Here is a 25,370-nt window from a genome sequence, read left to right on the forward strand (position 1 = left end):
CTTTGGAGCATGTTTCAGGGGAAAGGAAACGCCACTTCTCAAGAGTTTATTGTCACTTTATTTATTTTTTATTTACAGAAAGCACATTTCTTTATATTTCAAATAAAAATGTGATGATACATATTTTGAAATGCTTTTATAATATAATATTTGTGTAGGTGTACAGAGGCCCATTCAGCAGATATGTTCCAGTGGAACCTCCTGATCTATGTTCATCATGGTAAAGGTCTGCCTGAGCTTTAGAAGAAAACTGTTCAAAACTATCAGCACAGCAGTTTGCAGCTGTGCTGAAGGCTGAGGCGGTCAGTTAAGAGCAAGAAAACAGTTACCAGTTTGATTCCAGCTGCAGACACGAATCCGTTCAAGGTTGCATCTGGTATAAAACTCTGTCAGTCATCTCAGAACACGCAGAGGCGAAGCAGCAACAAAAAACAGCTGTTAAATCTCCAGATCTGGTTGTAGTTTCAAATCTCTCTCTCACACTTTAATCACCAGAACTGAAACTTGTCAGGGTGGTCTTGTTCTTCTAAATGAATGTAGAAAATATTCATAAAAGGTCCTTTTTAGGAATTTTTTGACTAATTGCGTCCTTCAGAAGAGTTATTCTGATCACAATAAAAGGAGAAGGTCCTGTATGTGCAAAGCCCAGGTCATGGTGTCGTTGCTGAACGAGCCACTCTGGGATTCTGGGCAGAGTAGTAAAGAAAACGTTTCCCACCAGTATTGGTTGGATGCTCACACCGATGCTAAAATAGTGCTCTTGCTTGACTGCTGCTGTCAATTGGTGGCAGTTTTGTCTTTGCTCTTATTCCAGGTTTGTCCCTCCACATGTTTCTGATCATTGCGTGCAGCCTATTATTGTTATCACTAACACAAGAAAAGACAAAACGATCCACGTGGTGGTACGACCCATTGTTATTGTCTATGTGTGAAAACATTGTTTGAGGGCAGTCTTATTATTTTTGCATCTTTGGAAGTACTGGGCGGATGCAGTGTACTGCACGATCTGATATCCTCGTGTTGGTGTTGTTCCCAGATCATCATACTAAAGGTTGTTCCAGGATCAATATTGCAAGTGACCAATCAGAATGTTGTGATGTCATACTTTTGCGACTTCGGGAAAAACCGGCGTAAAACAAAAAACTGTACTTAAGCTGCGAGAAACCGTTAGGGTCCGCCGATCAACGGACCCTAACCCTGACCCTAACCCTTTAATAAACGCTAAGCAGAATTGATATTGTCCTTGCAACATTGGAATTTCATAAATGCACGAATGGGTTGGTGCGCAAAAGAATAACGTCACAATAATGTGATTGGTCACTTGCAATGTTGAACCTGGAACAACATTTTCATGATGATCTGGGAACAACACCAACACGACGATATCAGATCATCCCAGTGTACTAGTCCCTGTAAAGACGAAACTCCCTAAGTTGCACTGATGGCCAACCTCTACTCATCTACTCTGAGGGTTCTGACCTGGTTTGATAAATTACTGAGGCGCTGCTTGAGTTTACGCTGAGAGGAATCGTATTGATTCGTCAGCTTTCGAAATTTTGCTGACATGATTTCGAAACTGGCTTCAATCTGATCGACTTTGTTCTCCAAGTCTTTAGCATCGGTAGCACCGACAAGCGACTCATCTATGAGATTGTCTTTCATCAGAATGGCCCTGCCTTTGTCCTCCAGAGCATTCTTAGCATCAGGATACTCTGTTAGTGCCTCCATGAGATCATCTTTGGACAGGGCAAAGAGATCAGAATAGCCCACGCTTCGAATGTTAGCTGTTCTTCGGTTACCTGCCTTACTACCTTTGATCCCAAGGATGCTGATTTCTCCAAAATAAGCTCCGTCACTAAGGACCACAAACTGGGTAACACCATCGTCTGCTACTACAGCGAGCTTTCCTTCTTTGATGATATACATTTCCCTACCAATATCCCCTTTCTTACAGATGTAATCCCCAGGACTGAAAACTTGAGGCTGGAGCTTCAGGACCAACTCAACAAGCAAACCAGCTTCACAGTCTTGAAAGATGCGCACTTTTCTTAGGGTTTCCAGATGTACATTAATGGCTATCTCTGCCTTCAGCTTGTCTGGCAGATTTTTTAACACCTGCTTTTCATCGCAGGTTTTCCCCTCAGTCCACAGGTAGTCAAACCACTTCACCACCCTCGCCTCCAAGTCTTTAGTAACCTTCCGAAATTGCATGTACTGCTTGATAGAGTCGATCTTCGCCTGGAACTCTACACGTGCAGCATTCATGTTGGAGATCATGGCTCCAACATTTCCAACAATTGTTGCAAAGATCAAAACCCCAGTAAGAAAGTCAACCACGACAAAAAAGTATTCCACGTCTCGGACCGGCGGCGGTGTCTCACCAATAGTGGTCAAGGTAAGAGTGGACCAGTAAAAGGAATAAATGTACTGTCTGGACAGCTGAGAAAACTCTGGTTTTTGTGGCCCGGGGTAGACCCAAGTGTCTGACCCAAAACCAAGTATTTTTGAGACGGCAAAGTACAGGCACCCGTTCCAGTGGATGATGATGATGATGTAAAGTACAAGATTAGCGATTCGGAAGATGTTTGGAAAATTGGTTCGCGTTTCAGTCCGGTCGAAGAACTCAAAGAGACGGCCTAACCTAAAGAGACGGTTGAACCTCCACTCTGGGTTGTGGATTCCGATATAGAAGAAAGCAATGTCAGTAGGAATCAGTGAGAACATGTCTAACTTGTACTGAGGTGTCTTCATGTACTTTTCTTTCAGGATCTTTTCATCCTTTACAAGAAGTCCTTGCTCCAGAAAACCTATTGACAAACAACAAAACGATAGTCATTATCATATACGGTATTGAAGATTTTATATAATGACAAATTGAAATAGTTTCCATCAGTACCTGTCCTGGCTCTCACAAAGATGTCCATGCAGTAGAGGGCATCTGACGCATAGTCCAAAACCAGCCAGAGTGTTGAATTTTGATACTGTAGCTCATTAAAACAAGCTCTGTATGGAAACAAACCATGACTGAGACCCATGAACACTAACAACGATAAGAGAAAATACTAAATACCATGAATTCAAACCTTGCCACCAGGAATATCAGATTGTAGAACACTGGGACAGATATTGTGAGCAACCAGTAGTAATACATATCCGTGGCTGGGTCCATGATCCACACCTCCTTCCTAAATGAGAAGAAGTTCCCTTTTAATTAAAAGTATGCATTTTTTTTAATTACAAAAAGTTTGCAATGTGAGCTTAATTTTGGTAGTAGTCACAGCCGATCTGCAGCCTGGTTCATGGATAAAGTGAATATTACCTAACTGATTGGAGAGTAGTTTCTGGAGGTTTCAAGGAGGTAATGTGCACATGCAAAAAAGCAGTCTTACATATTTGTTTAATATGTGCGTTGAAGGACATGTCCTGGTCAAAAACGACTCCAAGGTTCCTCACAGCGTTACTGGAGGCCAAGGTAATGCCATCCAGAGTAAGAATCTGGTTAGATACCATATTTATAAGCTTTTCAGCGCCGAGTACAATAACCTCAGTTTGATCTGAATTAAGAAGCAGAAAGTTAGCGGCCATCCAGGTCTTTATGTCTTTAAGACATTCCTGCAGTTTAACTCATTGGTGTGTGTTATCTGGCTTCATGGACAGATAGAGCTGGATGTCATCTGCATAGCAGTGTAAATGTATGCTATGTCTTCTAATGATGCTGCCTAGGGGAAGCATGTATAATGTAAACAGAATTGGTCCTAGCACTGAACCCTGTGGAACTCCATAATTAACCTCAGTGTGTGAAGAGGACTCTCCATTTACATGCACAAACTGGAGTCTATTAGATAGATATGATACAAACCACTGCAGTGCAATACCTGTAATACCTACAGCATGTTCTAATCGCTCTAACAGGATATTATGGTCAACAGTATCGAATGCTGCACTGAGGTCAAGAAGGACAAGCACAGAGATGAGTCCACTGTCAGAGGCCATAAGAAGATCATTTGTAACCTTCACTAAAGCTGTTTCTGTGCTGTGATGAACTCTGAAACCTGACTGAAACTCTTCAAATAAACCATTCCTCTGCAGATGATCTGTTAGCTGTTTGACAACTACTCTTTCAAGGATGTTTGATATGAAAGGAAGGTTGGAGATTGGCCTATAATTAGCTAAGACTGCTGGGTCTAGAGATGCTTTTTGAGTCAAGGTTTAACTACAGCCAGCTTGAAGGCCTGTGGTACATAGCTGATTATTAGAGATAGGTTGATCATATTTAAGATCGAAGAATTAATTAACGGCAGGACTTCTTTGAGCAGTTTTGTAGGAATGGGGTCTAAAAGAAAAAACTTTACTTTGAAGGCAAACAGCCTCTGTTTCCATTTTGTGCACCATTCTTCACAATCTTTACAGAAAATAAAATAAATAGATCAACTTTTTGAATGCTGGATTTGAAATTACACACAAAAGATAAAATTGTCTGGATGTTCCTTTAACACAACATTAAGTTTTGAGCAGTATGATTAAAATGGTATTATGAGCGGTTTTTGCAAACTGTATATTGAACCATTGGTGGACTCTGCAAACTCTTATGTGGATAACCTTTGCTTATATCCACACAACCTTTTCTCTAATAGAGATTTAATTATTTCAGGCTTAATATTATGAAATTCACAATATTCCCGTTTGTTACATCCCCAAAAAGTATGGTGTACTTACGGTTCTTCCTTTTTGTCGTCCTTTTTGTCGTCCTTCTTTTCGTCCTTTTTGTCGTCCTTCTTTTCGTCCTTTTTGTCGTCCTTTTTGTCGTCCTTCTTTTCGTCCTTTTTGTCGTCCTTTTTGTCGTCCTTCTTTTCATCTTTCTTGTCGTCCTTCTGTCTGTAATGTTCATAAACAGGTAAGGGATGTACTCTTAATATCCTCTGTTTTCCTGACATTTTCATCATCTTCTATCTCCTCCTGTGTCAGAATCATCCTCTTCAATCTCATTTATATAGCACCAAATCACAACAACAGTTGTGGCACTTAGGTGACTGTTGATACAGTAGCCCAAAAAGCTTCTAATAACTGGCGGAAGCTGCTAGAAGGTGGATCTCATCCTCGTTTTTACAAGCTCTAGCTCAGAAATGATGTGCTTGTCAAGGGATGCGTCCTGTCTTTAACCCCAGTGATCACCAGACAAAATGACGCCTGAATGACAGTTAACAGTTTAGTATAAAAAGTCAATGCATGAGAATAAAAGAGCCTTAAATTCAACTGAGCTCCTTTGATACAGTCTCAGTATATTGAGAGTAAATGTCATAACGAGGGAGCTGAAAAGGTCACGTTGACACGCTAAATGCTTCTTGACACACTTCTAGTCTTTGTCCCACGTTTAGTTTGTTTGATCTCTCTAAATAAAGTCCTAAAATCAGCCCTTACACTCCACCTGAGCCTCTAGTCGAACTCAAGAATAACACACATCTCTGTCACAAACATCCTACGCTTGCCTTTGATGGCGACGATGCGTTTAGCGATGAGACCTCTGCTCACTGATTGCTCAGCCCCGAATCAGACCCTCATCTGAACAACAGATTTGACGCAGCACTGATTCGGCTGCCTGAGCTGACAGATTTGTGGACAGCTGTAGAAATTGTACACGGACGTGGAGAATTTCTGACTCATCAGTGAGATGATCAGTGTTGGGGAGTAACGGAATACATGTACCGCCGTTACGTATTTAAAATACAAAATATGAGTAACTGTATTCCATTACAGTTACCGTTTAAAAAGGTGGTATTTAGAATACAGTTACTTTGTTGAAATAAATGGATTACACGGCGGTACTTCCCTGTTTCATATTGTGGCGGGTCAGGACTGTTTGGGTTTTGTTTGACAGCTACGTTCTGTTGTTCCAGGCAGCGTTACGGTTGCCATGGTTACAGGGTGACGCTGCCTCTCTGCGTGTTTCCTGGGTGAGAGAGCGCCTGTTGTTGTTGTTGTGCTAAGCTAACAGGCAGAATGCTACAGGTATAGCTCTAAAGAATGTAGCATCATGGGCAGTGTAGTCCGTGCTGCAGGGAGAATGGACTGCCATACCCGTTATGTGTCTGTGAGCGAGGGAGGGAGAAAAAGGAAAAGTACGAGCTGTCATCGAGCAAAAACGGGAGCTGGAAGCATGTAAATATAATAATAACCACTGCAGCCAAGAAGAGAGCCTGACGAGCCCAGCTGTAAGTAAGCTATTAAGACTCGACTGTACACCGTGTTCCTGTTTTCCTCTGAAACAATAAGTTCTGTTGGAGCAGCCTTTCAACGCCTCTCTCTGTCTCTGCTAGCAAAGTTGACCCAGACAACAAAGTAAAGCTAGTTTTCAGCTACGAGCCGACACAGAACCCACCGTATTAGCCAGAGGTCCCTTTACTACGGTTCGGAGCCGCGGACCTTCAGTAACAGTAATAAATCACAGCAATAGTACATTCATGTAGTTGTAAACAGCATGATAATATATTAAGTAATCCAAAGTATTCAGAATACGTTACTCTCATTGAGTAACGTAACGGAATACGTTACAGAATACATTTTGGGGCATGTAATCTGTAATCTGTAGTGGAATACATTTTAAAAGTAACCTTCCCAACACTGGAGATGAGAATAAAGATGTGTGAGAGGACGTCGTCTTACCCGTCATTGTTGTTGCAGTTGTTTGTGTTCTTTGCGGCGAGGACCCGTTGATCATCGCTGCAAGATCGATAAATCATTGCATGGATTTGCGACCAAGGAACAATTTAAGAATGAGCGCGGTCATAACGGATAAACACACATCACACACACACAGGTTAATTATGAGAATGGGGTTTGAACACGTGAATAATACAAGATCATCTGTAAATACATGCAACACGTGTCAGCGTGTCCACAGTGGGAGCGTGTACATGAGTGGCACAACACAGGAAACCTTTAATTCATTTGTGTTTCCTGACATAAAGACGATAGCAGTGCCACCCTGCTCTCTGCTGCAGCTCTCAGGACATTTTGCATGCATCCACTAACTCCTTCATACTCTGCTCCCTGCTGCTTTGTTTTATTCAGCTTTGTTGTGTCAGAGCCTGGAATCAGATTCCTTCGTCCTCTGCTGCGTTGGCTGTGTCTGACTTTGTTTCTGGAAATCTAATTGTCAAACAGTTGAAACTAGTTGTGTTTTTATCACTTTTGAAAACAGCGTATTGGTGTTGGGTCCATTCAGCATAATAATGTTCTGTTGCAGCTTCGGGTTGAAAGCTCACCTGTTCCCCACGGCGCCGTCTCGTCTGCTGAGGACGGGCTCCGCAGGGCCGATGCTGCTTCTTCCAAAGTGCATCCTTGATGACTACCTCGAATAAAAAAAACCAAGTGACATATTGGATTACAGGAAAACACGACCTGCACTGAGCCTGTTTCACTGGGTCCAAAGCTGCATACAGGCTCTGAGGTCAAAGGGCGCTTTGCTCATGTGCATGCAGCCGTCTTAGTTAAAGTGTGAGCACAATGAGCACTTTAAATAGAAGTAAATAACTTTGTACATTTTGAAGCCAAAGTCCCACATTCACAGCACTCGTTGGGCTTGGTAGTGTGATTGAATTCAATTCAGTTCATTTTATTTATACAGCACCAAATCCCAACAACAGTCACCTCAAGGTGCTTTATATTGTAAGGTTGACCCTAGAAAACCCCAACAATCATATGACCCCCTATGAGCAAGAGCTTTGGCAACAGTGGGAAGGAAAAACTCCCTTTTAACAGGAAGAAACCTCCAGCAGAACCAATAAAAACTAATGATTCAGTGCAGAGAGGTCTGTTAACACATAGTGAGTGAAGTAGAAACTCCCAGTGCATCATGGGAATCCCCCGGCAGCCTACATCTATTGCAGCATAACTAAGGGAGGATTCAGGGTCACCTGGTCCAGCCCTAACTATATGTTTTAGCAAAAAGGAAAGTTTGAAGCCTAATCTTAAAAGTAGAGATAGTGTCTGTCTCCCGAATCCAAACTGGAAGCTGGTTCCACAGAAGAGGGGCCTGAAAACTGAAGGCTCTGCCTCCCATTCTACTTTTAAATACTCTAGGAACAACAAGTAGGCCTGCAGAGTGAGAGTGAAGTGCTCTAATAGGGTAATATGGTACTACAAGGTCATTAAGATAAGATGGGGCCTTAGTTAGGTGTGTGATGTGATTTTCAAATGCAGTTTGATATGACTGCAGCACAGAAGTGGTGGTGATTGCATAGAGATGGCTTGGTTTTGGGGTCTTTCTAAGAGTCACATAGTTAGTAGTTAGCGGTTACAGTTAGCAGTAAGTGTATTTCATACTCTTCAGTTGAATGTGCTTCTTTCAACATTAAATCATGTGTTTGATTTCATGTGGACTTGTGTGCTGAACATGTCAAACAGACAGAAATTAGTATTGGAGCAGTTGAGACGCATTTTTTCTAAACACCGGGTCTCTGTGGCTTTTAAACCCCAAAACACGCTGCAACAAAAACTGGTCCACCCGAAGGATCGGGTCCCCGACACAAACAGAGTAACATAGTGTAGCTGTTAGTGCAGGATTTATACATCGCAGAAACCAAACAACCTCTGACTAAGAGGATGCAACAACACAGAAGAGCCACCTCGTCAGGCCAGGACTCTGCAGTCTGTTCACACCTACAGGCCAGTGGACACTCTTTCAATGATGAGGATGTAACATCCTGGACAGGGAGGAACGCTGGTTTGAGGGCGGAGTCAAGGAGGACATTTACGTGAAAAGGGAAAGACCATCTCTGAATGGAGGAGGGGCCTAAGGGTACATTTGTCACCATCTTACATGCTGTGATTGCAGCCATTCAACTCTCTGTGAATGGGACTAATGGTTATTGATCAGTGGTTGTTGATCAATGGTCATGAGAATTTGCATAATTATGATGAAGGTGACCTCCCAGCCCATTGCTCCTTCAGTGGGCTGGTTTCAGTCATTATGCAAATGTCCTGTTTATAAGATTGAAACCTGCAGCTGAGACTGAAGACGTCACCTGATGATGACGAAACGTTTCTCCCACTGAAAACATCCAGATGAACAGAATCAACTTTTGGGAGAAATGAGTACAAACTGCATAAAGAGATAAATGCACCTAAACAGCAGCGCAGTGATCCCAATCACACCACCAACGTCACCACAGAGGTTTGAGGATGAATAAGAGGAAGATATGTGTGTGAATGGGTGAGTGAGGCATGCTGTATAAAGTGGAGGCTACAAATCATCCATAGCCACTAACTGTTGGATGTTCAGCAGCATGTTCTGTTTTATGTGACTTGTTTCTGTCTGGGAACTATAAATGTTTTCTATCTATAAAGTACTTTCTGTATCCACCGCCCCAAACGTGTCAAAGCACATGGTTGGATGTTACTTCCTGTTAAAAATGTTTTTTTCTTCTCACTGTAACCAAGTGCTGAAGCTGTCCGATTGTTGTGGTTTTCTCTGTGCTTTGATTTACAGGACAGATAAAGACCTGTGGAAAAGACTCACAGATTAATAATAACGATTATGTAAGTAGCGGTATATAAATAAAACTGAACCAAATGAAATATGAGATTATAAACTGTAGCGTAGTTTCATTTCAAACCTAAGGAGCAGAAACGTCCAAACACATCTGACCTCAGCTCTGAAAGCTACTCTGTGCCTGCAGTTATTAGAGAGCATGCTGATGACGTCTGTGGCTGATCAACAGAAACATTTGCAGCTTCATACATGTTTCATTTCATTCTTTTTTCTGTAGAAAATGTGTTGCATTCACATGAAATCAGCAGAGTCTGCGTTTAGTTTACGGAGCAGCAGATAAAGAGCTCCTGTCTTTATTTAGCCTCGTTGGCTCTGCGTCTTCTTCTTTAGCTCAAATCCCTTCACTCCCAGATCACAGCAGCTAAAATTAGAGTTTCAACCTGACGTTTAACTCTAACTCTGGGCAGTTGTCTTTGTGCGATCACAGCCACGTCTTATTGTGTAAACTTACCTGAATGTGAGAGATGATGATGCTGAGCAGCTTCAAGCTGTGAAGGGAACTGAAGATGAGCGTGGAATAAATCCCACGTCGCTCAGGTTAGTTTCCTCCTTCAAGAACCGAGCCGAGGACACCTGCTCACGTACTTCTGATGCAGAGTCATGCTTTATGGTGGATGAGCTTTCCCTGTGGTGTGGGAGTTTCTGCTTCTTGTGCACTCTGTAACACCTCCCTGCAGAAGATGGAGGGAGGGGGAGGAGACATGAAGGAGTCGTTTTCTACATACAAGAATCACCAGAGACAAAGAGCTGGTGACACGTCTGTGACAAACCATCGTTTTTCTGGACTTTGTGAGTCTGAACTTCACAGAACTCGCTTGAACTCGTTGAACAGGCGTCACTGCAGCAGTGTGACATGAACAGTGTGTGTTAGTGCTTCAGTACTTACAGTTTGCTTTTGAATCCCACTGTGACTGTGTAGTGCTGGTGTAATCTTCATACATTAAAATGTTTCGACATCATTTCCTGCAGGTAGAGAGTAGAGACACGTCACAATAAAGAGTTACTCTTTATTTTTATCCCTTCCAGTCGGAGTAAATCCTCTTACTGCGTGGACGGCTCAAGTAAAACATCAGACTCCACCTGCAGCAGGGAGGAGCAGCACCTCCTGCAGCAGCTCTAATCTGAGCTGGACCGCGAGCTCGCCGTCTCTGCTGCTCGAGTGGATGTGACATCATCTGACTGAGGTCTCCATCAGTGAGGTAGTGGCTGTGGCTTCACATGAGGAGAAATGATGCAGCTGTCACTGGAAGACGTGCTCGAGTGTGTGTGTGTGTGTGTGTGTGTGTGTGTGTGTGTGCTGCAGCCACTCAGATTAGGAGCTGTAAATGAGATTGGAGTTAAGCTGTTGATGCCTTCTGGCAGACGAAGAAGAAGAAGTGATGATCAGAGTTCATGTGTCTAGTGGCAGAAAACGTTTCATACCAGCAGCTCACCACGACACACTGCTGTGTTCAGTGTTGACCAGTTGAGGGACCTCCCTATAGGAACTGTAGAGGCCGTGTCTACCAATAAACAAAGCGCTGCAGCTCAAATGAAAGTGTGAGTCCTGGTGCTTCAGCAACTACCAACATCTGGTCTGTAAAAGCAGGCAGGCTCTCTCGCTGTCATCTCTCTGCTAATTCCCAGACCTGCTGATGTGTTAACAAGCTGCTGACAGCCACTCGTCTCACTCACCAATTAAATTCATTACAGCCTCAGTGGCAGCTCCACCTGCGTCCCCAGAGGAGCATCCTGCAGCATCATCATCATCATGTGCCTTCATACGAGACCGTCCAGCTTTGCAGAAACGAGAAAACACACGTCTAAATAATCAGCACAGCTGGTGAAACCTGAACGCACACAGATTTATTCTGTGCTGCCAAGAACACCAGTCCCACCTGGTTCCCAGAGCACAGCCAGGTTCTCCTGTAGCGTCAACAGACACAAACCACTGATCGAGTCCTGAGTCTCCTGTTTCCTCCTGCCTGTAGCTGCTGAAGTCTTTGCACACGTCAGTTATTTGGTGCAGACTGAATCTGTGTTGATGCTTTTCTGTGTGAATCTTCCTGATTGTGTAGCAGCGCGTCACAGGCACGGCCTCACGGAGCGCTGCTGCCCTCTTGTGTTCACAAATAATCAGCAAAACATCAGAGGTTCCCAAACTTTGTTTGTTTTACAAGAAAAATGTTCGCGCCCCCCATGCGCACACATCCTCCAACCACACACACATATTTTGCTCCATTGCGGTTTATTTCACACCTCAAACATTTAGTAAACAATTAAGCAAATACAAGTAAACAGCAATAAATTACAGGTAGTAAAATAAACTACTAACTCTTTTACGCTACGTCCGCACCTACACGGGTATTTTTGAACACGCAGCTGTTTCGCCCACGTAAACGATGTTTCCAATCACCGAAAACTGAGATTTTTTAAACTCCTTTTTTACGTTTCTGTGTGGACGAGGAATACAGAGTTTATCAGGCAACATCAAAGGCATGTGGCCTTTTCACGTCACACTGTGTGCACGTTATTGTTTACATGAGATGAATTGAAGAATAGCAGATAGAGACAAAATACTGTTAATCTGACTGTCTGCAGGTTTACACACAGTTACTGTCCCTCTGTTTACAAAGTCAGAGGCGTCACGCTGTCATTATTTTACATGTAGTTGTTTTTTCCTGTGTAATAATGTTCAACATTGCTGTCAATACATTTTTCAAAAAATGCCTCACTGTGCAAAATGGATCTAAAAACATAAACAGCTGTGGGATCCTGTTTGTCCTGATTTGAACGGGGGAACAAATCGCTGCAGGATCAGCCTGATGTTATTTGTATCCTGTAACTTTACTGTATAAAGAGCAAACATCTCCAACATGTCAGGAGTAGTTAGTCATTACAACAAGTGTTTGTGAACTAAACATCAAGAATGTGGGATCCTGTTTGTCCTGATTTAAACAGCCCAGCGCTGCTCCTGATGAAGGGAAACCCAATCCTGCAGGGAGACCTACCTCTGCACCTGTGCAGGTGAAGCCAAAGGGCAGATTTGCTTCATCATATTTTCTCGTCTTTGTCTTAGAATGAAGTTGGTTTGGAAACATATTCAGCGATGCTTCATCTCCTGCTTTAGGTCTGCATTAGGCCCTTCGTTATTACTCATTATTTGTGAGCTTACTGAGCTGCTCAGGGTCACGTATCCGTGGGCACGATACTGACCCCTGGGTTTGTCCTGATGTGTTCAGTGGAGTGTGACTCGTGTATGAATCCTTGGCTGCTCGGATAGAGAAGAAAAGCAGAGTGCATTTACCAAACATGCTTCGGTGTTTCCCACACATGCATCAATGCCCCCCCCGCCTCCTGTAGTAAGACACCTGCTCACTGGTGTTGGCCGGTGGGCCTTGTTGCTGTGGATTGATTCTTTTTGTTTGCCACACAGGTGTGCTGATGCAAACAGATCGTACCTGCGGTGACAGGCGAGCAGGTTGATTTATGCAGAAGGAAAGAGAGCTGAAGGAAAACCAAGCAGCAGAGAACATGTAAAGATGAACAGTGAAACCAGGACACACGTGTCCGGGGGCCCAGAGGAGCTCCGTTTGAAGCAGCTGCTATAAACATGTCCTGTTAAAAAATCATCTCATCCTCCACATAGTGAGTGCTGAAGGCTCACAGGTGCAGCTCGCCGCCGTAGCAGGAGACGACTCAGACCCTTTTAGTGCATCTGTGTTCGTGAGCACACGGGAAACGGATCAGGATCTGTGATTGGCTGCAGACCCGACACCTGAACAAGCTGGAGTCTAAAGTGCTGTCCTCTACAGATTCATTCATTATTAACAGTCATTAACATGAAGCACTAATTCATTATAAGTCAGTTACCAATGAGCCGTGAGACTAACCAGAGCCAGCTGGTTCCCTGAAGACGTCAGTGGTGGTTGTTCTCCAGGCTCACTGTGGCTTCAGAGGAGACTGTGCTGACAGTGTGATGCTATCACTGTGGACAGACTCCTGCTGGTGTCTGTCCACAGTGATAGCATCACACTGTCAGCACAGTGTCTCAGTCTATTCTCTGAAACACTCGATCGGCTCTGTGGATGGCGCCGACCGAGTCAGGGAAGCTGGTCGGCTCGGTCAGTCCTGCAGACTGAGCATGTGCAGAGTGGGGAGGCCACAGGGCCCTGCAGAGATGTTTGAAGGGCTGAGTGCTCAAAGCTAAAGAGGGGCACCCAGAACCAGGGTGAACCACATTCATCAAGAATCTACTCGCTTCACAACTCTCACACCAAACCCATCATAAAGTAATGACAGAAACATGTTACATGTTGTATGTTACACATAAAACACGCACACATACAGTAACATTTTATAGCTTCTCCAGAATACTGCACATGCTGTGGCCACAAGTTTGCATCATGGTGCTGATCCAGAAGCCTTCCTTGTTATTCCTGGAGCTCTAATAATAAAGTAATGAGAATAAAATTATGTATTTATGATGATTCAGTTTGCTTGTATATCCACTCTGTGCAGGTAGAACGCTCATTAAATGTTTATGGTAAATGGCCTGTATTTGTACAGCGCTTTACATTCACACACTGTAGATACAATCATTCTGCTGCTGTATGATCAGCATTTCTTATATCTATCATCATATTTGGAATAATCTCTAGTATAGTCGGTTTCTGTTTCTTAATGTATTTTCTTTAAAATGCACTGAGGTTTTTTAATATTGTAATTGCAATAATTCATGCAGACATGCATAACAGATCGTTTGTAGTGATGCTTTTAGTGTGAAAGCTGCATGCCAGATCGTTTCATTAAGGAAAAATGGTGATAATTTTACACACATTAAAACAAAAACAGCCTCAAGTAAAGGCGCTTTGCCCCCCCCCCGCGCGCCTGAAACAACACCCCTGTGTTCGCCGCACACAGCAGCTTGCTCCTGTAATTACAGAAACTCAACACTGGACACTCAATAACCGAACAGGAACAGAAATCGTCCAGTCACGGCGCTCTGCCCCCGAGCCAACAACAGTTCATTCATCACGGAGGCCAAACAGGAAGAGGGGGAGGGCCCTGTCCTCTGTCACACAGGAGGGCCGGACAGAGCTAGCAGACACTGTACTCAGTGTTGAGAAAGACTTTGTTCACTGAAAGCAGCTTCTGACCTGTTTCCATGAAGCGTGAGATGGAGCTGAGAAAGAGCTCGACAAGGAGTTAAACATGAAGTTCAGCCTGGATGACACGAGCACGCTTAAAGCTAACTTTGTGGTCTTTTTCTTGTCATGTGACTGAACATGAAAGGTCCTGCACACATGCACTCTGCAAACAGGATGGCTCCCAGTTCACCTGCTGAATGTCTGCTTAGACACAGTTTCCTGTTTTATAGAGCCGATAGCTCGAGCTGGATCCTCTCTTAGCTAGCTGCTATAGCTCTAGGCTGCTGGGGGATTCCCATGATGCACTGGGAGTTTCTCCTTCACTGTTTAATCATTAACTATCAGTCTCTGTCTCCTGTAGTATGTAAACACTCTGCTGCATTACGAGCATGACATGAAGTATAAAGGATTATTCCGAGCTGCAGGACTCCAGACAGGAAGGACAGAGCCCCGCGTTGATGGCGTGCAAACACATGATGCAAATCTGACGCGGTCACGAGAACAGACAAAGAGCACGACAGCAGAGAAGGTCCAGTCGGACTTTATTGGTTCTATCTGATTAAATGAACAGATGAAAAGTTGACTGGAGGTAAATTTACGGTCGAATGTTTTACATCAGCATGAGATCCTACAGAATATGAAAGCCGACATCATCGTTCATCGAAGCCACAGAGCTCTGCGTGAACTCGATGTCTTTGGACAAATGCGTGGACGTCAGGACTGTGGAAGTTAGCCGCCGTTTAGCTCTTCGTTACGCTCGCCTACATTCACGGCCAGAACATAAACTCAGAGTTAACCATCAAAGGTCGCGAGGCAACACTGCGTCGCTTCTGATAAAGACTCTCTTACACTCGTCACTTTGGTATTGCATCATACATTACAATATTTTGCAAAGAAATAAAATGTACAACTGCATAAATATAAAATTCTTCCAACATGTTTCATGGTTTCAAACATTCAGAGAGTTGCCAACAAAACAAAAACAAACCCTTTAGTTAGCACCGTCGCCCTTACAACAGGCCAGGGTCTAACACACTGAACGCGTCGACATTCAAGGCAGAATCAAAGGTTAAAGGCAGGAAACAAATAAAACCCAATCACACAATCGAACGATTTAAGGTCTCCCATGATCAGCTGTAAAAGAAATAAAGAGGAAAGGTTTCCTGGAGTGCAGCGTTTTCCTTACATAGATCACAGCTAGGAACCATTTTATTATTATTATTATTAATATTAAGGACATGTCTGAGACACGTGGCTGAAGCTCGCTCCTACAGTAAGACGAGGTTGAAGGACCAGATCTGTGCACTCCAAAAAACTAGCTGCTAAAACCACACAGGCAGCGACACAGAGGGGACAGACGGCTCGCTACGCAGCGCACAGACTCAGTGCAAATGTCCCGTGGCTTGTTTAGAGGTATCGTTTACAGCACTAAAGATTTTCATTGGCCCTATCGCTACTTTCCCCTAAATTTGATTCTAAGGCTAAGACAGAAATACAGAAGCAAGTGATGAAAGCAGATTACACAACAGCGTTTCCCCTTCACTCAGTCAGCACGAGCTAATAGCTACAGCCTGCCCCTCTCATACAGCTGATTGATACTACGGGGGTGCGGGGCGGGGGAGTGGTCCTGATGGCGGTCATGATTCTTCGACCTGGATCTTGACCTCAAAGCGTCCCTGGTAGCGGTCCTTCTCGCTGTAGTCGATGTTATCTCCGAACACTTTGCACTCGATGCGGAGGTCGGTGTTCCGGGTCAGGTTGGTGAACTGCAGCGCCACCAGCGGCTGCAGGTACTGCGGGTGCAGCTTCTTGCCGTAATAGGGGTAATACTGCAGGGGGAAGCCTTCGCCGATGCCGTAGTACTTAACCTCGCCGATCTTATCGGCGTCCTCCTCTTTCTGCAAGAAAGAACGTGCATACGTGAGTTTGTTGTCAGACGACAGCAGGAAGGACGCCGTGCTACGTGCTGAGTGCGGGCGGTGCGGACCTTGCTGGTGCAGTAAATGGGGATCACGTTGGGCTGCACCTTGGGTTGAGCCTCCTCAGGAATGCTCTCGTTAGAGGAAGGAGGCTGAAGAAAGAAGACGCGTTAGCCAAACCGCTGCTGGGCTTTGGTAAGGTGACATTTTCATTTTTCTAAGTAAACAAAAGAAGAAGTTACCCGTGGGCGGTAGTTGACAATTCTGTTCAGCTTCACAATCAGACAGGGTTTGCCCTCCTTGAAACCAAACTCGGTGTCCTCCAAGCCAGAGCAGGGTCCCAGCAAGGCCCTGGAGAAGCGACAGGCCTTTCGGACCCCCACATCACTGTCCAAGTCACCCCGGTTCTTGTAGTCTGCAGGTTGATCTAGAGGAACAAGTAAAGGGTTACGTTTCCTAAAGCTGGGTTCTTCCAGGTCATGCATCTATCATAGTGATGGAAAGGATCTCAAACCATCACGTGCAAGCTCAGCCGAGCGGAGCAGTAATGCACAGATGTGTCACATTTCATCACAGTTCTGTTATTTTCCAGCAGAAACTAGTGACGCTTACCTCCACAGTCTTCAAACTTCATCTGGTCCTTCTGTTTACTCTCATCGTACTTGTCCAGGAACTCCCTCAGAGCCTTTGTGTGAGCCAGGAAGGTCTCCACGGCTCTGGGGTTGAAGGCGAGCTCAGCTTTATCTGACCGTGGGGTGTGTGTAAGGCCTGCAGGGGCACAATCAGAGTCCTTTGTTATCGCCAACATTAACAACTATTGTGACGTCACCCAGTACGGTTTTCAAATCCAGTGACTTTGGAGGCAGACGCCATATTTACATAGTGCTTATAGATCGATCAGGTGAGTGTGGAGACGAGTGGCTCAACAGGTGGGCGTCGGCTAACCGGACTAATGGCGCTGAAGCCAAAGCTGCCCCGCCCCGTATGAGAATGTGTGCACAGACTGCACATGTTTATAGGACTGACTTGCTTTTACAGCCTCAGGTGGCCATTGAAGGAACTGCAGTTTTGCACTTTCAGTGCTGCTCATCATCAGTGACACCGGATCTACCGACACAATAAACTCTTGTTATACAGACAGTCTTACTGTCACAGCGTCCAAGCAGGAGGTCACAGGCATCCTGGGAGTAGCACCACCTTTAAAGCTTCCACACATTCAGAGTTACAGTGAAAACACACACGGCTGCCAACTGGTGCAGAATCAGTGCAACATCGACCTCACGGCAGCATCCCAGGGACAGATAGTGTTTCCCTCGGCTTTCAGTCATTGTGCTGAGATGTGCTGAATACAGTCTGAACTGGGACTCGGATGAAAGCGATGACGACTGGATATGAAAGCTGATAAGTGATTTTAAAGATAAACAGGGCCGCACAGCAGCGTGCGCTTCGTGTGTAACATCAACTGATCGCTACACGACTTTAGCTGAAGACAGATGAGGATGCAAAGAAGCTAACTGCCCCAGCTTCAGTCTGTCACACACAGCTGGCCCTCTGTCATGGAAACCAAGCCGTGGTGTGTACACAGCAGAGGCAGCGGCGCCATTATGCGGCGAGTTCTTCTCCACAACAACGTCAGCAGCAACACAGGTGCTTTAAAGGCTACTTTCAGATTTGGAAAAGTCTTTTTATGTGTGCAGTCAAACACGTGATGTCCAGCTCTGTGGTTACTGTATGTGAACGTGCTTCACATCTGCACCTCAGACACCCCAGATATCGCTCACTGATCAAGAAAACAACTGAAAAACTTCAGATGATGTCATTAAACTACAAGCAACATAACAATCTCTCTATTTAAAGTTAAACCCTGAAATGTTGGAATAATAAGTGGGAATTTTGTCAAAGGGTTGTTGACTAAATCGTGATACCAGCAGCACTTTATAAAGACTGAGTTCAGCTCATTGCTGCCTCCACAACAGTCCCAGTTTATCATGTGACCCTTAATAAAGAAGATCAGCATCCATCTCTTACCAGGGGGTGCAACTCTGTCCTGCCAGGTGGGCTTGTATTCACTCAGAGTGAGCAGCATTGCTTGGATGGTGCCGATGAAGATCCCGGCCAGGCAGCCGTAGAATATAACGTAGAACAGCGTAATTTTGACTGTGGGGAAAAAGGAAAAAGAGAGTGTCAGCACAGAGAAAGTAAAAAGTGCTGAGAACATGGAGGAAACGGTGTTAGTTACTGCTGACTGGAATCAATATTTTAGAGGCGGTGCAGATGTTACATGATCTTCAGACTAATCATATGGACTGTACAGATATGACTCAGAGTGAAACTACAGCGCTGATGAGGAAACAGAAACAAGGTCACCAAAAAGGAAAAAGGTTAGAAGCTGACTCAGCACAGGCGACTGGTTTCCACTGTCGGTAGAATTAATGAGACGCTGCACATAATGAATAAGCAACACGATAAGAAGAGCCTCAAACCTGCAGGACGGACGAGTGCTGGTGAGGAAGGTCACAGTAACGTCTCACTGTTACGTGGTAAGAACAAAGCTGCTGCATTACACACTTTGTCTCCTAAGGGGACTTTCACAAGACTTCACTAAAATTAATGTGATAAAAGACTCAGTTGAGCCGAGTGACAGCAGAACCTTTGACCTGACAGAGCTGCAGTGAGCCGGCTGATAATAGAGTCTGCAGATTCATTTAGATTAATGAGGCTGGAGCTGCTGTGCACAGATGAGACAAAGTGACTGCAGAGCCATACGTCACTCTGACGGGGAAACACGTCCCAGCAGTTTAATGAGTGCTTTGACTCTGACATGCCAACACTTCTATAGAAACAATGTAAAACACACTTTTAAGGAGTTTGAGTGAACTCGGAATGAGGCTCACAAAAGATTCCCAACTACATTCCTGTATCAGTAACACAGAAACACGATCCTGTAACGTCTGTAGCAGCCACTGTCCTCACAGGACTTCTCATCAGCACACGCTGCAACTCAACCCCGAATGAATCCATTTATCCTGCTGTCAAGTTTATTCCCAAAGTCATCCAAACCCCACAGCCACGATTCACCTCGCTGCATGCAGGGTGTGGGTGCACGCGCCTGTCCTCACGGTGTCACAAGGTCACGGCACCTGAACCCGTTATGTGACATTTTACCGGAACTCGTTACCCGCAAGGGCATCTGAAACTCCAGCATCCTCCGGGCACTCCGGCCCTCAGTGCCAGGACATCTGTAGGACACACACTTCAGTTACCACACACACCTCGTGCCTATGGTACGACAACTTTTCTCCGTGCCCCTGGTACACTGCGCAGAAACACCTTGCCCCCCCCCCCCCCCCCCCACACACACACACACCTTATGGAAGAATCAGCCGAGGCTGGAAAATTCTGATTCTAGCGATTTAAACTCCTTTATTAAAGCGTGCACGTGAGCGCGCGCGCTCACGTGTACCGCTATCGCAGCACTGCGCATGACACTGAAACGCATCAGCACTTTGCGATGACCTGAGAAGGACGAACCGTAGTCCCCGCTCAGCTCCAACCCGAGCACACACCGGACTGTACCGGGAGTCCACCGAGGACAGATGAAGCGGTGACATTCACACAGGGGCAAGGACATGCGCACTGCCGCTGCCGCGAAACGGGAGAAGAAAGGTCGAGCAACTTAATGACCGCATTGTTCCTCAGACGACAGCGACACCTGAGCGGAGCCCGGAGCCTGGAGCCTGGCTCCTTCACCTTGGCTCACCTTGGACTCTGATGCATTTTTAACCCTTTGCTTTCCCGCTTCGCACCTGCCGAAAGACACCTTGACCGTTTTACCCGACAACAATCAGCCAGCGCGGGCGACTCTAAGCTCCAATCAGCGCGCGCAGCACCGGCTCTTCGCGCTGCAGCGCGCACGCGCTCCCTGAATGGACAGCACGAGCACAAACATCACGAGCCCGCTTCACTGAATGAGCGCAGCGGCAGCTCGGGAGTTGTGTGCCGTGTGTCAGTCACAGACACTCAGAGAAAGTCTGCTCAAACAGGTGCTTGGAAACACAGACGGCCGTGAACGCGCGTTTCCCCAGTCTGCCCAATACTCACACCAGCTGCCCCCAGTACGGCCGAGCAGCTCCCCTGTCTCCGAATTCCACAGGAACTTCTTCCATCCGCCATCGTCCTTCTTATCGGAGGGCATGTTGCTATAGTTCCTTTAGTCGTCCTGGGGAAGAACACTCCGCGCGCTGTAACCAATTCCCAGCCTGTCCGAGAGGCGCCCAGCGCAGTCCTCCCTCAGGCTCCCCAATATAAGCGCTCGCCCCTGACTCCGCCCGAAACTCCAGCAGTTTACCTAGGAGGAGGGAGGAGCAGCGCTGACCAATTAAAGGCCGCACACCGAGTGTGCGTAACTCTGACGTGAGACAGAAAGCGGCGCAAGTGGGCTCAAAGTTAAAAAAGTGGACATATAGTTCTGTACATACTCTACAAAAACCATAGCCTGCTCTAGCCTCTCCCTCTCCCTCACACACACACACACACACACACAGGATTTCCATTTCACCGTGTTCACATGAAGTCACTGCATGGGAACAAGTCACATCCTTAATGCGAGATTACAGTGCAGCAACCTGCAATTGTCAAACACGCCGGCTCCTCTAAACAGTCATTATGGTGGAAACAATACAGTCATTTCATCCCCTTCACCAGCGAAACAGAGCGCATTCAGGGGAAGCTTGAGGGCCTCGCTCTCAGACATGTTCCCACTTTAACTTGGTGGGTGTCCTGTGCTGCTGTGTGCAGTGAACCCCTTCAAACACACCTCGGGGATAATAGGCTCTAGTAACTTAGCACATACCATATCCTGCCCTCTGAGGCTGCCTTCAAGGGCGTTTCAGAGGGTCATAGTAATCTGATGTCCTACCTAAGATCAAAGTATGAAGCATTCATTTCATATCTTTTAGAATAATACAGCATGGATGTGAATTCAGTTAGGAAACAATAAAATGAGTCAGTTTGAACCTGAAACCATTAGCTCAGCAGCCTTCTGCATATTTACGCTGTGTGTGTGAAATCACTCAGCAGTGTGCTGCCCTCTGGCTTTCTTCAGCTATGTGCATTTGTTTGAATATAAACATTCGTGTGTAGGTATGATTGGTCAGGATTGTGCACATGCTGGTTTTGACCTTTAAATATCACCTCAAGGACAAGATGAGTCATATTGAGCCACCAACACTGTCCGGCTCTGTGACACTATCATGATGGAAACCTGCCTGACCTCTTGCTCAAAGTCAGGTCCCTTACTCTTTCTCCTTGTCCCGACACTCTCGCCCTGTCCACACACTGATGTTTATGGAGGGCTGATGGGGAGGTAAGCCTGCTTCGGACAACAAAACCTCCTCATGGTTAATCAATGCTAACCACCGCGTAGCACAGAGAGACAAACTCTGGCTTTAAGCCTAAACTTTGATGAAGAAAACTCAACGTAATCAGAGTTCAACCACCTCTGAAATAATAATACAAACTAATAAAAAGCCACAATCAATGGATCAAGGAAATAGGGGAAGAGGAGAGCTTTGGTCTGAGTCCACTGGAGCAAAGAAATCTGAATGCCTGCCAATGCTGAGAGGCGTGGAGAAAGAAGTCGTTGCTATCTAACTCTTTCATCATTTAGCCTATTTTCCTTAAGAGATGATAAAGTCTTGCTGGACTCCTCCTTATATTAGATTTGTTTTTAAAATCTGCTCAATCAGCTGTAACCTGGCAGGAACTGGTGATGCTCGCTGACAAATATGTATAAACAACATGAGCCAGTCCTAAAAAGCAGGACTTCAATTTTAATTATCATTCATTACCTTATATGTTTATAAAAGACTCTACAATAATACAGAGAAACACCAACAATTAGCGTGCACTTGGTGACAGTGCATGATGCTAGCTAGTGAAAGAGTTGCTTCAGTGCAGTCTGTCACCAGACAAGAAGAAAAATACTTGCTTTTAATCAGTCTCATGTGTCTAAAGCTCGACGTGTTTTCTGTGCAGTGATTATCAGATTGAGGTGGAGTCGCAGACTGCACGGACACTGTAACGGGATGTTCGGGATGCTGCTATGACGACATCTTGGTCCCAGATTTTTATGTCATAATTGTATGAAACATTTGTCAGATGTGCAGGGAGCGATCAGGAGGAGATGTTACCGATGTGCTGCACCAGCCAGGTTTATTTGTAAGGGAAAAGCTACTAAAAGCTTGCATGTCTTAAAGCTAGCTGTCAGTCAGACAGCGGACAGCATACGTTCTAATGTTGAGTCACCGCATGGATTTATGGCAGGACTAAAACATGGAACGAAAGCGCTTAATCCTGTAAAGTCAGCTGTCACAGACAACTTTAAGTTGTTTCCGTATGGACCACTGGCAGGTATTCAAACCTCATGTCTACAGACATCGCTGTGATAGAGGGAAGTGAATCAAGCACTTCCAATACATAGAATAGAATAGAATAGAATAGAATAGAATAGAATAGCCCTTTATTGTCAATGTATATGTACAACGAAAGTATGGGTACTCCACGCCAAGTGTGCGGGAGTAAAATAAAGACATCAGGAATAAATAAGAAATATATTCAGAGGAGGAATGTGTAAAGATCAGTAGAAAGGCTCTCACACATCGGAGAGCAAAGTGCAAAAGGACTTGGTCTGGGTTTAGAGTCTGTGTGATGAGGGTTACTCAGACCGTGGTTCACACTGGTGAGGTGGGTGAGGTGGGTGGGGTAGTGGAGTGTTTGTTGGCAGTCTGAATGGTCCAGGGGAAGAAGCTGTCAGTGAGTCTGGAGGTGTGGGACCTAACTGATCTGAGAGGGCAACCAGAGGGCAGCGGGTCAAGGGGTCAGCTCGGATGGTCCTGGTTTTTCTGAGACTGGAGGATCTGGCGATGGCCTCCAGGGATGGCAAATTACCCTCGGTGCAGCCTTCCTGTGCAGAAGGAGAGCCGCTCTCCACTGAGGAGCGGTAGAAAGCCAGCAGCTGCTGCAGGTTGTTCTTCCTCAGGACACGGAGGAAGTGCAGTAACTGCTGTGCCTTCTTTCCCAGGACGGTGTTGTGGGTCCAGGTGAGATTGATGGAGATCTGGGTGCGCAGAAACCTGAAGGTGGAGACAGATTCCACCCGTTTTTCCTTTATAAAAAGAGGGGAGTGGAGGTGTCCGTGCCTCCTGAAGTCCGTCATGAGGTCTCTTGTTTTAAGAACGTTCAACTTCAGGTTGTTTCCTGAGCTCCAGTGGGACAAGTTCTCCACCTCTGCTCTGTTTCATCTCCATCACAGATGAGCCCGACCACGGTGGTGCTATGGGCGATGATGTTGGTTGCATGGGTTGGTGTACAGTCATGTGTGTACAGGGAGTAAAGTAGGGGCTGAGAACGCAGCTAGATGTTGTTTGGCAAATGTGAGAGAAGCCTTTTGGTCAGCAGTGGTTTCTCCTTGAACTCTCCCATGGAGGTTATTTTTGTCTCTTTCTTATTGTTCAGTCATGAACTCTGACCTTTACATGAGAACCTGCACTTCCTTAGATGCTGTTCTGGGCTTTTTCATGATCTCCTGGCTGAGTGATTGATGTGCTCTTGGAGTAATTTTGGTAGGCCGGCCAATCCAGTGGGAAGGTTCCCCACTGTTCCAAGTTTCCCCCATTTGTGAATTATGGCTCTCAAGTTTCATATCTGCTGATATCAGCCTTCCAACACATGTGGTTGATCACAGTTCATTCATGATTTGCAGAGCGTTTCTCCCTTTATCAATAAAAGCATCATTTAAACTGCTTTTTGTGTTTACTCCGGTTACACTTTTCTGCACCACTGTAAAAGCCTTCGGTGATTTTGGGTGAGCTGAAGGCACGTGTGATGTTCACAGTAAGCCGGGCAACACAAGGTGCACGACAGACACACCCAGTCACGTCCCGTGCAGGCCTATTCGTTCATGTGTGGACTTGAGCGGTGGCGGAAACCAAACAAACGTTACCTGGTTCGTCTCAGAACGACTGCAGTCGACACGGTGCACACCTGAAGCCTGTAACAGTGGGACTGGTGTTTAAGAGAGAGCACAGCGAATGTCTTTATGACAGCTGAGCGCTAAGCAGGAAGAAGACAGAAAAAAGAAAGCCGACACGTCCACATCCCCTCAGACTAACAGAAAGGAGCAACGAACACCACGAGAGTCCAAACAAAGGAGGTGGAAATGTCGTTGGGCTTGAAGCTGGTATTTGTGCAGCGTGCTATCATGACATTTAGGTCCTCCTAAATCCTGCTTTACGTGCTTCATCTGACCCCTGACCCGAACCTTTTAGTCTGATCATGGAAACGAGGTCACATGGTGTAGGTTTGACATGCAGCAGGTGCCTCACGTCTTATGGTGCTTTCATGAATATCACAGAAACGGGACCAGTGTGAGTCAGACTCGCTTCACCTTGATTCCACCCTTCCGACTACTACACCACATGTTTACTGTGTACACAAGCTGACAGAGATCTAGGCGTGGTCGCTGTCAGACAGCAGGCTCCATCATTAGAAAACCGTCAAGCTTCTCTGATTTCAGCCTCTCACACCAGCTCCACCGCATAAACACAGGAAGTGAGCATCGCTGCTGAGCAAATTATGAGCACGTCTGTTGAAGTAACAGCGTGATTCTCAGCAGCTCGTCTTACCTGCTGAGGCCTAAGTTTTAAATGACAAAGTAAAAATCAAGAAAATATGTTGGTGATTGTTGTTCATCATGAACGGAGGACAAACAGA

The 25,370-nt window shown here is 45.4% G+C and overlaps 2 protein-coding genes across 2 annotated transcripts; both read right to left on the reverse strand.

Annotated features, from left to right (window-relative positions):
* Window positions 1-45: 45 nt before the first annotated feature.
* On the reverse strand, window positions 46-10,569 carry LOC102780152 (cyclic nucleotide-gated channel alpha-3-like). The gene is made up of 8 exons (XM_087836908.1): window positions 10,437-10,569; window positions 10,002-10,221; window positions 7,263-7,345; window positions 6,661-6,717; window positions 4,717-4,875; window positions 3,084-3,185; window positions 2,897-3,003; window positions 46-2,807 (listed from the first exon to the last, which is right to left on the reverse strand). The coding sequence occupies exons 3-8, from the start codon at window positions 7,334-7,336 to the stop codon at window positions 1,453-1,455; spliced, it is 1,854 nt and encodes a 617-aa protein (XP_087693034.1). The 5' UTR covers window positions 7,337-7,345; window positions 10,002-10,221; window positions 10,437-10,569; the 3' UTR covers window positions 46-1,452.
* Window positions 10,570-15,204: 4,635 nt separating this feature from the next.
* Window positions 15,205-20,913, reverse strand: LOC102779876 (sodium/potassium-transporting ATPase subunit beta-233-like). The gene is made up of 6 exons (XM_087836035.1): window positions 20,700-20,913; window positions 18,627-18,755; window positions 17,211-17,366; window positions 16,841-17,025; window positions 16,667-16,750; window positions 15,205-16,577 (listed from the first exon to the last, which is right to left on the reverse strand). Exons 1-6 carry the CDS (start codon window positions 20,791-20,793, stop codon window positions 16,317-16,319), a joined length of 909 nt encoding a protein of 302 aa, XP_087692161.1. The 5' UTR covers window positions 20,794-20,913; the 3' UTR covers window positions 15,205-16,316.
* Between the last annotated feature and the right edge of the window lie 4,457 nt (window positions 20,914-25,370).

Source organism: Neolamprologus brichardi, chromosome 23 (genome assembly GCF_056152115.1).
Source record: "Neolamprologus brichardi isolate AB-2024 chromosome 23, ASM5615211v1, whole genome shotgun sequence".
Lineage (NCBI taxonomy): Eukaryota > Metazoa > Chordata > Actinopteri > Cichliformes > Cichlidae > Neolamprologus > Neolamprologus brichardi.

Excerpts from the sequence above, each read along its gene's own strand:
- LOC102780152 (XM_087836908.1), bottom strand. The coding sequence starts at position 7,336 with ATGCACTTTGGAAGAAGCAGCATCGGCCCTGCGGAGCCCGTCCTCAGC. Across the intron at positions 6,718-7,262 it reads GACGGCGCCGTGGGGAACAG|CGATGATCAACGGGTCCTCG; the intron begins GTGAGCTTTCAA and ends TCGATCTTGCAG. Across the intron at positions 3,186-4,716 it reads GACGACAAAAAGGAAGAACC|GAAGGAGGTGTGGATCATGG; the intron begins GTAAGTACACCA and ends CTTCTCATTTAG.
- LOC102779876 (XM_087836035.1), bottom strand. The coding sequence starts at position 20,793 with ATGCCCTCCGATAAGAAGGACGATGGCGGATGGAAGAAGTTCCTGTGG. Across the intron at positions 17,026-17,210 it reads GAAGTTTGAAGACTGTGGAG|ATCAACCTGCAGACTACAAG; the intron begins GTAAGCGTCACT and ends TTGTTCCTCTAG. Across the intron at positions 16,578-16,666 it reads CCATTTACTGCACCAGCAAG|AAAGAGGAGGACGCCGATAA; the intron begins GTCCGCACCGCC and ends TCTTTCTTGCAG.